We start from the raw sequence: 13,332 nt of genomic DNA, 5'->3' as shown, positions 1-13,332 counted from the left end.
CAGCAGTGAGTGATTATTTTGTATTTTGTAAAAAACAACAATAAAAAACACAGCAGCAGGTTTATTAACTCATTAAGACTGAATGTACGGATCTAATATAGCCTGCCTTACTGTGCATGCGTTCTCTTTGTTTACGTTCATTAAGATATAACCGACCATTGTTTACCAGGATACTCGCCAAGACAGACATTTTACATAATTTTGTGTTAATTTATTTTTCCTTTCAAGCGCAATACGTAAAAGAGAATTCAATTTGAGCGCTGTCTGAGCTTTCAGGGCACGTGCTTGGTTTCAGGGCACGGATGTTTGCGTTCATGAAACTTCTTGACCTGCAAACGTCCTGTAATAATAGAGTAGTGCAGGTGTGACGTCACTTTGTAGACCAACCAGCAGTTGGCATCACACTGGTTCCCTCTAAAAATACTCAATAGGCTTTTCCCATAGGCTTTTGTATTATCACTAAAAACAAGCTCTGTGATCAACAAAACTTTAATACTTACACGTTTTATCCATCGAGATAATTTCCACAGATGAACACAAATTTTAAGAATTCTGAAGTCTAAATGCAGTCGCCAGAAGTAAAAAACAAAAGGTAGGATATAACGAACTACACCACGGTCCCACGAATGCAGCGTCACCATCACTAAGCTTCCGTTATATCTAAAAACATTTTCCCAGAACGTTTGAGTTAGAATAGTTTATAAGAGCACAATTATAAGCATAACGATGCTGTAAAAGCCGACTGAGTTTATCTGTTCATGTGATGAAGTTGAATCTCGACAGCCTCTGTAGTCCCATTTAGACACTTGTTAGCAACTGCCTTTTTCAAGACACGTAACATCTTAAAAAAATCATGAGTGGGGTAATACTGATGTATTTTATGTTGTAGAATAAAACATGAAAGTGTCTTGAGTTTGTGTTCACCACAGACCTTATTTCAGCCATTTAACCAAAAACCCCATTAAAAAAACTTAATCACTTTGCAAAATGCTAACCGCGTTTTGGCCTACAAAGTGGTGTCATACCTACACCACTCTATGTAGGGAACCACTCGTTATACATAAGTCATGTAACAGCGATTTAGTTTTAATCTAAATGATGCATGTGTGCTGAGTGAACGATCAGCAACCAAGAGCAAGCAAAAGAGGTGCTCTCTCTCTCTCCTTTCTTCACCATATTCAACCAAATTACAAACTTTTCACTGATGTCTGAAAAAGGGATGAGCTCGACAAGCTCACAAGCTGCTGCACGCTCAATCCACTGCACGTTTTCCCGCTTATCAGCTCGTACACCACAGCTATAGAGGCGTTACTACATTTTGTTTAATATTTCACTAATTAGATACATTTACTTCATAGACAGCCTTCTCTTTCATCCCCATCTCTGTTGTCTGTGTTTCTTTGTCTGGACACAAACACTGTACACTCGATGCGTGGTCTCGGAGCATTTTTATGAGTATACGAGTACACAAGCGCTGTATCGATACTGGTATCGTATCGGTGCATCCCTAATTTCAGGTGATCAGTTACCATAATAATACCTCGCCCCAGCAGAGGGAAAAATATCACTATAAAGTGCTGTGTATTACATCGGAAACTCACTTTTTTTCCTTTAGATCTTTGGCTTAGAATCACCTACTCATTCAAAGTGGATGGTGATGTACAGCATCTATAGATCACTTACATTCAGCTGCACAGCCCCATATCAGAGCAAAAGACCAACAATAACAGACTACTTACAACATACACACACTATTAAATGTACAGGATTTATATGAAATCAACCTTCACTTATATTAACATATTAATGTTTACAAAAAAAAAACCCTCCTAAAAATGGGCACTAAACGTGTTCCATAAAAAAAATAAAAAAATAATAATGAATTAGAAAGATATTTAAAAAAAAATGTATTCATCTTAAAGGGATAATTCACCCAAAAATGAAAATTCTGTCATCATGAACCCTTATGTCTTTAGCTCCATCGTTTGGTCTATGTATTTAAACCCTCCGTTCAGTTCAGTTCTTTGTCTGTCTGGTGTCTTCAATGTAAACGTGTAGTTCTGCTGTGCCTTGTGCCAGAGTGTACTATGGTACTTTCACTGTGCTATTTTAACCTTATTAGAACTTGTTGCCATTCACTTTCACAGTATACAAAGAGTTGCCAATATATTCTGCTTGACATCTTCTTTAGTGCCATACTGAAGATAGAAAGGCACACAGTTTTGGAACAACATGAAGGTGACTAAATAATGACAGAATTTTTACTTTTCTATGAACTATTCCTATAGATTTATCTGGCCATTTATATGTAGAATCAAGTCCATCCCATAATTCTACTCAACATGTCTCTCTAAGGCTAAGCCATGCAGCTATCAGTCACTTCTGTCGAATAAACGATCAAGAAATGATTGGGGTCTGAGATCGTGTTGAAAACAATGATGTTCTTCAAAGGTTGTTTTGTTGTATTCTGCTGAATATGGGCTTTAGCCATGCAAAACCTTCAAAGAGGTGCTAAGGCCAGGCCGTTGTGATGTCATGCTTCTGTAATGTAAAAATTATCTGATTGGCTGTTGGGGGAGAGGGGGGTATATGTCAATAAATTGGCTCTGAGAGAGAGGGTGGAGCTTATAAAAGGGTGTGGAGCTACACAACTAAGGTATTGTTGGTTGAATTCTTCACTATTATGTATAATATTTTCAAGTATAACTAATGCCAGAATACAGAAGCTCCGGAGATTGGAGCGTTCCTTCTAGATGGCAGAAGCACTTGGATCATATCCCTTCCGTTTGACGTTTCTTGTTGTTTAGAAGAAGAGGAAAGAAGAAAAAAGTTATTGGGAAACAAAACACTGATGTTTTTGAGATAGAAATTTGACTCTGTTTCAGCTCCACAGCATCCAAATAAGAAGAATCCAATTGTATAGTTTAACTGCACATGGTCACTGAAATGTGTTGCTTAGGTAGTAAATTTGTATTCAGTTGTATTTGTATTTTATAATTTGTATTACACATTGTGGAACTGAAGCAGAACAATGTGCACTACAGAGAACAAGCCTCACGTCAGCGGACATAAAGAGCGAAAGGCTGGCAATGGACTAATTCAGTGGAAATGAACTGCTTCAAGAAGAACAGACACACTCAGTGTTCATGTGATCTACTGAAGGGGTGTCGGTCTTCAGGGCGTTTACACTGACAGCACATTGCAAGGACCAAGCAACCAGTTAGAGTTGGAGATTTGAGGTGCAATCATGTGACAAATCAGTGTGTCCAAGATAAAGAAAATAAAAAAAAAAACTTTTAAAAAATGTAGTTGAAATGTACACTTTGTATCTATTGGCGCTTTTCCACTACACAGTACCAGCTCGCCTCGGCTCGCCTCGACTCGACTCGGCTCGGCTCTGTTTGGTTTTCCACTGTGTAAAAGTTGTACCTGTACCCGCTTCCAGGTACTTTTTTTCGTACCACCTCCGGCGAGGTTCCAAGCGAGCTGAGGCGAGCCGAGGCGATACTAAAATGTGACGTGAAAACACGGCAGACTGCTGATTGGTCAGAGAGAATCGTCACTATTCACTGCGTCATCATTGCACGCGCCAGACGGAGTATCCTGAATAAAAAACAGCAAAAACAAAAACAAAAACATCCAAAAACAGCATACACTCGATTTCCTCCATTGTCCTGTGTGTGTGGGTAGCGGGTGTATCTCGCGCGTCTCGCGTAAAAGATTAAGTCACGGCAGTTTCCTGCGGCGTCGCTATGACGACCAGGTACTATTGTGGAGGTACTATCTGCAGTGGAAAACGGAGCGAAAAGCGAGCCGAGCCGAGACGAGGCGAGTCGAGTCGAGTCGAGTTGAGCTGGTACTGGTAATGGAAAAGCGCCATATGTTGGTTTTATATAGTACGGAAAACCTTTATATGTTGTTCAATACATTTTTTTTTTTTTTTTTTTTTTTAAGTCGCTCTAAAATGTCATTTGCCCTAGCCATCCAGTAAAAAGTAATGGTAACACTAAATTAGTTAACTTGAAGTAACGATGAAATTCTTTATTTTTATTAACTTTTAATTATTACATATGAATTAATATGAGCAAATTATAATGTTAATAACCTTATTGTAAAGTGTTACCAAAGTGCTAAAATATTTTCCTTGTTGCTGGTCACATCATATGCCATTTTATTACATTAGCTTACTAAATTATGAATATAAATAGTTAAATGATGTGATATTTTACTAGATATGACATTGAGTATGTTTATATGAACCCTCAATGCAATTAATGGCATATAAAACTTTATAATGGCATAGGCCTATATTCCACTCTGATTAAAGTGTGCATATGCTTGGGACAAACACGTTGTTCGACGTGAATATAATGCAGTATATTGATGGTCGAAAACATTAAAATGACAACATTTAGGCGCATCACTGAAAAACATCCAATACGTCCACAGAAATGTGTTTTGCATTTGACGTGAGTAGATTACAACAGTGACCAGTAACACACTGACTGTATGGAAGTTCATCATTTATGCTGTGCATTGGGATTTGTAAAAAAAAAAGAAAAAAAAAAGAAAAAGAAAAAGAAATAGTAAATAATCAGAATAATGAAATCTGCACATAACCAGAAGTGAAGAGGTTTGCTCGTGTCATGTAAACATCTCACTGCGATTAATTGGTGCACATGTAAACGTATTCATTGACACACAGTCATGAGGGTCTGCAGGGGTTCTCTGATATCAGTTCCTGTTTTATGTCTTTTTTTTTCTGCATGTGGGTTGCACAACTATGATATAAATATATATTCCAGATTAAAAAATTAAGCGCCATGTCATTGACCAGATTAACAAAGGGAATAAATCAAACATGATCCACCACATTGCAGTCGAGTAGAAACATCTACTAACACTACCGTGATTTGGCAACCTCCAGCGAACGTAGTGAATCACTGTCAGTGTGAACGCCCATCCAAAATGATGCATTTCTTGGACAGCCCCATGCAGATGGGATAATTGTGTGCGAGAGTGAAATGCCAGCATTTCTGGACGTGGCCATGCAGACCAGTGCCAGTGAGAGCTGTCTGTACCAGGTGGGTTTGCCAGCCAGCAGCTCCGCAAGGAGACAGGAAGTGAAGAGCACATGTCATGTCACAAAGGCTGATACCCTGCTCTCATCTTGAGTTTACACAAGACTGAAAGAGAGTGCAAGGGTTAACATGATGTCTCGCCACACTTCTCCACTACTTACCCCCAAACTTCATCATTTAAAGGAACAGTGCACTCAAAAAGGAAAATTCGGTCATCATTTACTAACCCTCCAAACCTGGATGAATTTCTTTTTTTCAGTCAAGCACAAATGATCCAAAATTCTATTTTTGAGACGTGAAGGCCAAGTCTGATGTTTAATTTAGCGCAATATCGGTAAAGAGCAAATTGTCTCTCCAGTTAATTTTACATTACGTTTGACAGCTAACTGAATCTGATCTGATTGAAATGCGACTCAATTTCAAATTTCAAGATGAATCTCAATCATAAGATAAAGGATCGTAATCTAATCAAATCACTATACAATTATATATAATTTTCCTTGTGAAGAAAAGAGCACTCTGGAAAGAAAGTCATACATTTGGAACAACAAGAGGGTGAGTAAATTATGACAGGATTTACATTTTTGGGTGAAATAGCCCTTTAAAACTGATTGTGAATATGAAGCTCACTGTAGAGTCACAACTTTGTATGCATAGATATCCATTCTAGATACCACATTAGACTACTCCAGATACGCCAACGCGTCCGCCATCTTGGAACATCAACATTTCAGACAATACTCAGTCACATTAAAAATCAATGAATTTTCAAAAATACCACATTACCACAATACCACAAAAGTATTTTTTAAATAAAAGTAATTTAAGTGTACTTTGAGTATACTTTCATGACTGTGTAAGTAAGTTTTAAATTAAATTTACATTTTAAACCATTATGTTTTAATAATCTTTTGTCGTACGTTAAATAAGTCACAGGCATTTCCTTGATCTAGGTCTTGGAGGAATCCGTACTCTGCATGAGTGAACACGCAGGCCATCTTAACATATGCTATGGTGGTTGGTAGGCATGACATGGGTACGGGAGGCGCAGAGAGTGGAAGAAACACTTGCAGGCTGCCTCTCTCCCTCAAGTGCATTGTTGTGGAGGAAACCTGCCTTACCCACCAAGCCTTGCAGGGTCACTTCGGCCCTTGTAGGTATGGCTTACGTGGCAGCAGGTCAGGCTGGTGTGTCCCTACACACCATGGCAGTTTTGCAGGCTTACCAGGCAGACCTGCTTTAAGAATTGGATTATGGAGAGGAGTTTGCCCTGAATGCAGTTAAAGAGCTATGCAGGGCCACAGACCTTGCCCTCCGCGCAACTAAGCAGATGGTCACACCGATGGCCCTTCAATGGCTGCTATGGTTGTTATGGAGCGACATCTGTGGCTAAACCTCATGGGGATCAAAGAAAAAGACAAGGCTTTTCTCCTGAACACCCTAATCTCACCTTCTGCCCTGTTCGGTGATGTTATCAACACCATCGTCAACAGATACCAGGAGTTTAGGAAACTGCTAGCAGCGTTCAGGGAATGAATCCATCGCCATATCCAGGAGTCGACACCATCCACCAGCCGCTCCAGGCCAGGGCCAGTGATAGGAGGGAAGAACAGAATGACAATGTGGCGGCCCCTATTTTCCCTCACAAAGGGGACCGGGAAGCACACTCAGGCACACCCATACTGGGGGAGACAGGATCTTCTAGGATGGTAAAGGTAAAGTCCTGACACAGTTGGTCCCTGCCAGTTCGCTGATTCAGGGCGCCGAGCAGGCCAGTGCTATAATAAAAATTATCCCTCTGTCAGACTTTGTGGCAGCGTGGCAGCTACTAAGAAACATATGTCAGTGGGTGCTGAAACATATCTCAGGAAAGTTTACAGGATTTGGTTTGCCTTCCGTCTACCTCGATTCAATGGTGTTGTGGCTACAGTGGTACGTCGGGAGCCAGGAATGTTTTCATCAAACAAGAACAACAGTCTCTCTTGGCAAAAGGGGCCATAGAAAGTGTACCCCTTCCAGAGAGGGACTTATGGTTCTACAGCCGGTACTTTATTGTGCCCAAAAAAGATGAGGGTTGCATGCAATTCTAGATCTGAGGTGCCAGAACTGTACTCTTTGGACATACAGATTCAAGATGCTTACACTAAAGTTAGTTGTGTCGCAAATCCAGTTAAAGGACTGGTTTGTGATAATAAATCTAAAGGATGCCTACTTTCACATCAAGATTCTGCCAGAACACAGGAAGTTTCTCAGATTCACTTTTGGGGGCTTAGAAAAGAAGCACACCAGTATTGAGTTCTTCCCTTTGACCTAGCTCTATCCCCATACACATTCACTAAGTGCATGGATGGCGCTCTGGCTCATTTGAGACTCCAAGGCATCCGTGTGCTTAACTAAATAGACGATTTGCTGATACTGGCTCAATTTGAAGAGCTGACGGCACAACATTGACATGTTGTGCTCGCCCACTTGAAAAAGTTGGGGTTGAAATTGAACGCCAAGAAAAAAAGTGTGCTTTCTCCAGCTCAGAGATTCACTTTCCTTGGGGTGGTTTGGACTTTACCACAATACAGGCAAGTCTGTCTCCTGCATGTGTAGAATCAATTCTAAATGCTTTTAAAGATATCAAGCTAGGTCAGGAGCACTCAGTTCTTCAAGTTCAGAGCCTGTTACGTCTCATGGCGGCAGTGGCCAACATCATTCTACTAGGCACATAAGACCATTTCAGTTCTGGCTCAAAAGCAGGGGATTTCATCCTCTGAGCCTTCCTTTCAGGGTTGCAAGGGTCACGTACCATGGGCTACGTGCTCTATGACTTTGGAAGGAGTCACGGTTCCTGAACAAGAGCCAGGATCTTGGGGTGTGTTGCAGTCACAAGACTTTAACAACGGACGCCTCCCTCACAGGATGGCGTGCGGTTCTCAATGGTCGTCCAGCCAGTGGGATTTGGGGGGACATAAATCTTCATTGGCGCATAAATAGTCTAGAAATGAGGGCAGTGTTTTTGGACTTGAAACACTTCATCCCTCTCCTAAGGGGCTATCATGTGTTAGTCCACACAGACAACACATCTGTAGTGTTGCCTCCAAGGAGACGACCCACTGTCCCCTCAGGTTCGCCCTCAAACCCTCCAGCTCCTCTGGGGCTGGATGTCATGGTACAGACGTGGCATTTTCCTTTGATGGCTCTGCTTCCGGGGGTTCTAGCGAGGGTGCGCCAAGACCAAGTCCACTTTCTCATAGTGCCTCCGTTCTGGCCGCCCCAAGTACGGTTCTCTGACCTGATTTTTCTCTTGGATGGCATTCAATGGCAGATTCCAGTTCAGAAAGATCTTCTGTCTCAAGTGCAAGGGACAATCTACCACCCCCCAGGCCGGAAATCAGAAAACTTTTCATATCATGGTGCGAGCAGCACCAATTGGACCCAGTCAACTGCCCGGTCGGTTCAGTGCTGGAGTTCCTTCAAGAATGTCTGTCAAAGGGTTTGACCCCGTCTACAAAAAGGGTATATGTGGCCACCATATCAGCTAGCCACATACCTTTAAAAGGGGGTTCTGTTGGAAGGTATCCTCTGGGGGCTCGGTTCTTGAATGGTTCCAGATGGCTGAGGCCTATTTGCAAGTCACGAGTTTCGTCCTGGGACCTAGCATTGGTCCTGGGAGTGCAAACAGAAGCTCCATATAAGCCATTAGAGTCAGTTTCAGAAAAAATGCTGAACCTCATGGTGACTCTCACTTTTGTAAGATGTTTGTGTTGCGGCAGGATGGTCCTCTCCGCACACATTCATCAGGTATTTTAGTCTGGATTCAGATTCAACCCCAGGGTTTCAAGGTTGATCTGGTATTAGCCCATGCTCACAGCTGTCTGTGCAGAAACACAGCCTTGTGGGGCAGGCATTGTCCAGTGGCGTGACGACATTCATATTAAAGTTTCAATAACGTCAAGCCATGATGCGGCGTTGAGTTCCACTCGAAAGGTAACATTTCAGGTTATGTATGTAAACTGGCTCCCTGAGAGGGGAACGAGACGCTGCTTTGTGTCGTACCATGCTGCTTCGCTACGCAATCATGTTCAGCCAATCCTCAGTTGGCGTGTAAACATCTGCTTTAGAAACCAGATCATAAAAAGCGTTCTAATTCGGTTGTTAAGTCGTGACGTAACCAATACTCTTTCCGGGTCCAAAGTCTAGGTCCTCTCTACCTACCGCTTTCGCTGGTGTTTTGGTTATTATTGAGTGTTTTTACAATGCCGCAGTGCTGTGTCCCGTGTCCCGAGCTAACTCACTTCAACCTCGTAAATCTTCTTTTTCATTGATGCCTGGAGTCTACCCTTAATTATGCCACCTGAGTGATGAGCTACACTAACCACTCTGTTGGTGTTAAAGGAATTTAAACCCTTTTTGACCGCCAAGGGTGCCTCACTAAGAAGGACGTGATCGTAAATAAATTTTCAGGTTTCACCGTTGTTATTTCTGGACGAGAGGAGCGCTTGGACCCAAAACGTCACGCGTGACGTCAGACTTAACAATCGGATAGCGTCAAGCCATGAGGTGCCATCTAGTTCCCTTCTCAGGGAACTGGGTTACATACGTAACCTGAGGCATTCACTGCTTTCATTAGAAGCTTAGAGCAATCTGGCTGTAGGATTTCCTGATGATCAATAATATTTTTCAGAGCTTTATCAATATTCCTATTTAATTACCATATGCAGAATTTTAACATGAATGATAAACTAAATCTTTTGAAAATCAGCTGTTAAAGACTATTGTGGCTATGGATACTGATGAATGTGAATAACTACTGTAGGTTGCAGACTCACAATCAACTTGCTCTCAAGTGCTCACGGACCGGCTTTGACTGTTTCAATATGGCGGACGGGTAATGCATAGAGGTCTGTAGAAACAGTTGCTAATTATTCAGCAGTAGAATACTGTAGCTGAATTTAATTGTACATTTAATTGCAGAACATCTATTACAATTTATTTAATTATTGTCTGAAAGTTTTAAAGCTGTTAGTTTCAGCTGATTCTAAACTATCTATTCCCCACATCAATCAAGAGATTTTCTGCAGTATGTAGATTCAGTCTCCCTAGCTTTGCTATGGATGCCTGTTTGGTGAATGACAACTGAAGTTGTGTATCATTTTAACATGCAGGTCAGGATTTCAGCTGGGCCCTACAAGCGGGTTTGAGGTTCTGCTGCAGTGAAATTTAAACCAGGTTTTAACGCTCAGAGTTCTGCATTATTTTCCCTAGCTCTCAGTTGTTCGCTCCGTTGGCATCTGCAGAGCATTTCTCTCCTGGTATGGAATCTGCAGCAGAAACCCAAACCATATCAGTGTAAGCTGCAGGTATAGTGTTGCCTAGAGCGAAGAGACATGCAGACTGGTGCTTACTTAAACCCCCAGCCCGTCCCACCCAGGACTATAGCTGCCACCAGGATGGCCCCTGCGATGGACCCTATGATGAGATTGGTGGCACTAGGACCTGTTTGGGCAAGTGTAGGAAAACGGGATATGAGCTTTGATTTGCTAGAACTCAAAATATCTGTTCCAGCAAAACAGATGGTGTTTTAAAAAGATCCAGCATTTTATGTCATGTTTGAGGTTTGTTATTTCAATTCTTCCGGTCAGCCCTAATAACACTGCGTGTAACGACAACGTATCAAACTGTGGTTGGTCACTTCACATGTTGGTCAAACTAGGGATGGGCATTTTTCAAAATTATTGTATTTGAATATTTGGGGTCATAAATAACAAATATTTGAATATTCCTTTATTTAAATTGCGTTTGAGAAAGACGTTATTTTATTCATCAAGTTTTTGTCACCATTTCTGAATCCTTTTGGACCTCCTGCTTATGCTTGTTCATTTTGCTGATCATTGTTCAAAAGTTTGGGGTCGGGAAGATTTTTAAATCTTTAATTCAGGATGAATTAAATAAAGTTTTTTTATTTTTTATTATTATTATCTTAAATGGCCCCAATTCTTTGAACTGCAGCATAATGTTTGCCTGTAATGGCCCTGCCTCACTGTAAGAAAAAAAAAAATGTACAAAAAGGTACTAGTATAGTTCTACCAAGATATTATCTGTTAAGTTTACAGACACTTCCTTTAATGCAATGCGTAATTCAAAATATGGGCAAAACACCTGTAAAAAAAATTATTTGGAAAATTCCTTCATATGTGCCCTATTTTCACAGACTTTTAGAGTGTAGTTTCCCGCTCTCTGATGTATTCTTTCCTGTCCACTGGGTGGCGCTTGTCTCTAAATTTTACAGTATGATTTTAGAAAATGTGTCATGTAATAACTTGTATATTTTTGCACTACAGTGGACAGACAACTAAACTACTAAAATGACTATTTCTACTAAAACAATAATAGTACATTATAGTTCAAAAGTTTGGATTCAGTAGGATTTAAAAAAGAAATTCTACTTTTATTCAGGAATGATGCATTCCAAAACTAAAGTGAAAAAATCTATCCAAACCAACTTCTGAGCCTCAACAAAGTCGATCATGAATCCATTGAAAATAGAAAAACTATTTAAACTGAAATCCCTCCTGCAGTGTTTTATGAATGAGCTTTTGTGTGTGTAAGCATATGTGTTTGTGTAGGAGCAAAGCAACAAACCCTTGGGTTCCTCATCTTCACTAGGGGCCGGTTCTTTTGGAGGGTCAGGCATGCTACAGTCTGTCCCCGCCCATGTTGTGTCACATGTACAAGCCGCCTCATTATTGCACACCTGTTAAAATTTTAAATCGCCAAAACAATGCATAAAATACAAATCACATGAATTATTTCTAAGTATTACTTTCTAAGTATAATGAGAAATTGATTTTGGAAAATGTACATGTATTCAGTGTGTGTATTCGGGATTGTTCTCACCCCATGACTGGAACAGATGTGTCCGTTGTGTCCGGTGGGACAGGAGCTCAGGTTCAGATCCTGAATAGGGAGACACTTCCTGTCCAGACACATCATTGACGGACCACATGGAGTCCCATCCTCCACATAACCGTGATCAGTCTGATCATCCAGCAAGACGTGCCCACCGCTGAGAAAACAGTGTGTGTGTGTGTGTGTGTTCAGATCAGAGCGTTCTGATATTGGCAGCATAATCTCAGTAATGAATACTGTGATATATTGCAATAGATGCAAAACATATTGATCCCTGTATTTGCCTCTGAGCTTCTCACCTGCAGTCGATCAGTCTGCCCTGATGGTTGAAGTTTGTGGGAGTGACTTCTCCTTTCATAATTCCAATCCGTGGGATTCGGCCCATGTTAGTGCACAACAGATACCCGCAAAAGACATCACTGCAAATATAGAGATCACAGCGACACTTCTGTAAGGAACATTATACTCAAATTCACAGCAATAGCACATACTCCTGCTGAAAATCAGAAACAATGCATCGTGTGTGTTGCCATTGCAGAGGACTGTTGAGTTTGAATACATTTTTTTTTTCCTTTATATGTGCATATTCAAATTTACCAACAAAACTCAGCACTAAAAGTGTGAGAGATATGGGAAAGAGGCTAAATATATTTTACAAAGTATTTTTGAGACATGGATTACACTTCACAACATGCAGCTTGTTGAGTTTGTGCTATTTCTCATCTAAGCAAGCATTAGATTTTCTCCTGGTGGAAAATAAAACACCCGAGTCATATCTAGATGAGAATATCCCAGAGAGAAGTGGGATCTTTAGTCTTGGGCTGGAAAGCAACCTCCCAGAATGGTTGAATGGTTTAAAACTCACTGCTTACTGCACTGGATCCATTTCTCTCCATCTTGACCACAGTTGCCCTTCTCTGAGCCCTCTGTGTTCAGCTTCTCATAGCAGAACTTCTCTGAACTCGCAGCCTCTGTACGAAAACAAAGAAAAAGGAGAGAAAAAAGAAAATAAACTTCAGTAGAGATAAGCTAGTTTGACTAATGGTAGTTTACTGTATGTAGATCTACTCTACTGTATCTACCATTAAAGTCATTAGTCGACTAATTGTGCTTTATATTAATAAGCCATAAATCCTAATAATGTTCCTTTAATTGCCTATATAAAATACACTCTGTATAGCCTAATAATCAGCACACAAAATTCAAACATAAAGCTTGTCACAGCGCACCAGTAAAAGTAATGATTATGAATGTGTTGTGAAAAAATCTGAATTAGACTGTTTAACATTTTAATAATTTATTGATGATGTTTTCTGTGTTTCCGGCTGCAGAGATTAAGTCAACAATGCTGACT

General features: G+C 40.6%; 1 protein-coding gene across 3 annotated transcripts in view; it reads right to left on the bottom strand.

Moving 5' to 3' along the window:
- Positions 1-1,871: 1,871 nt before the first annotated feature.
- Positions 1,872-13,332, bottom strand: part of adam23b (ADAM metallopeptidase domain 23b) — a 52,579-nt gene continuing 41,118 nt past the window's right edge. Inside the window, exons 21-26 of one of the 3 annotated variants that reach the window (XM_082176123.1) lie at positions 12,844-12,949; positions 12,278-12,397; positions 11,967-12,135; positions 11,712-11,823; positions 10,475-10,565; positions 1,872-2,795 (exon numbers count right to left, since the gene is read on the bottom strand). In XM_082176123.1, coding sequence (XP_082032249.1) covers positions 2,750-2,795; positions 10,475-10,565; positions 11,712-11,823; positions 11,967-12,135; positions 12,278-12,397; positions 12,844-12,949 — 644 coding nt within the window. In that variant the 3' untranslated portion in view covers positions 1,872-2,749. Of the gene's footprint in view, positions 2,796-9,617; positions 11,824-11,966; positions 12,136-12,277; positions 12,398-12,843; positions 12,950-13,332 lie in introns of those variants that run through there. The other 2 variants (XM_082176124.1, XM_082176122.1) reach the window with 2 other exon arrangements.

Source organism: Leuciscus leuciscus (genome assembly GCF_965113295.1).
Source record: "Leuciscus leuciscus genome assembly, chromosome: 7".
Classification (NCBI taxonomy): Eukaryota; Metazoa; Chordata; class Actinopteri; order Cypriniformes; family Leuciscidae; genus Leuciscus; species Leuciscus leuciscus.
Note: the sequence above shows the minus strand (reverse complement) of the source record. Positions and strands in the feature narration are given on the sequence as shown.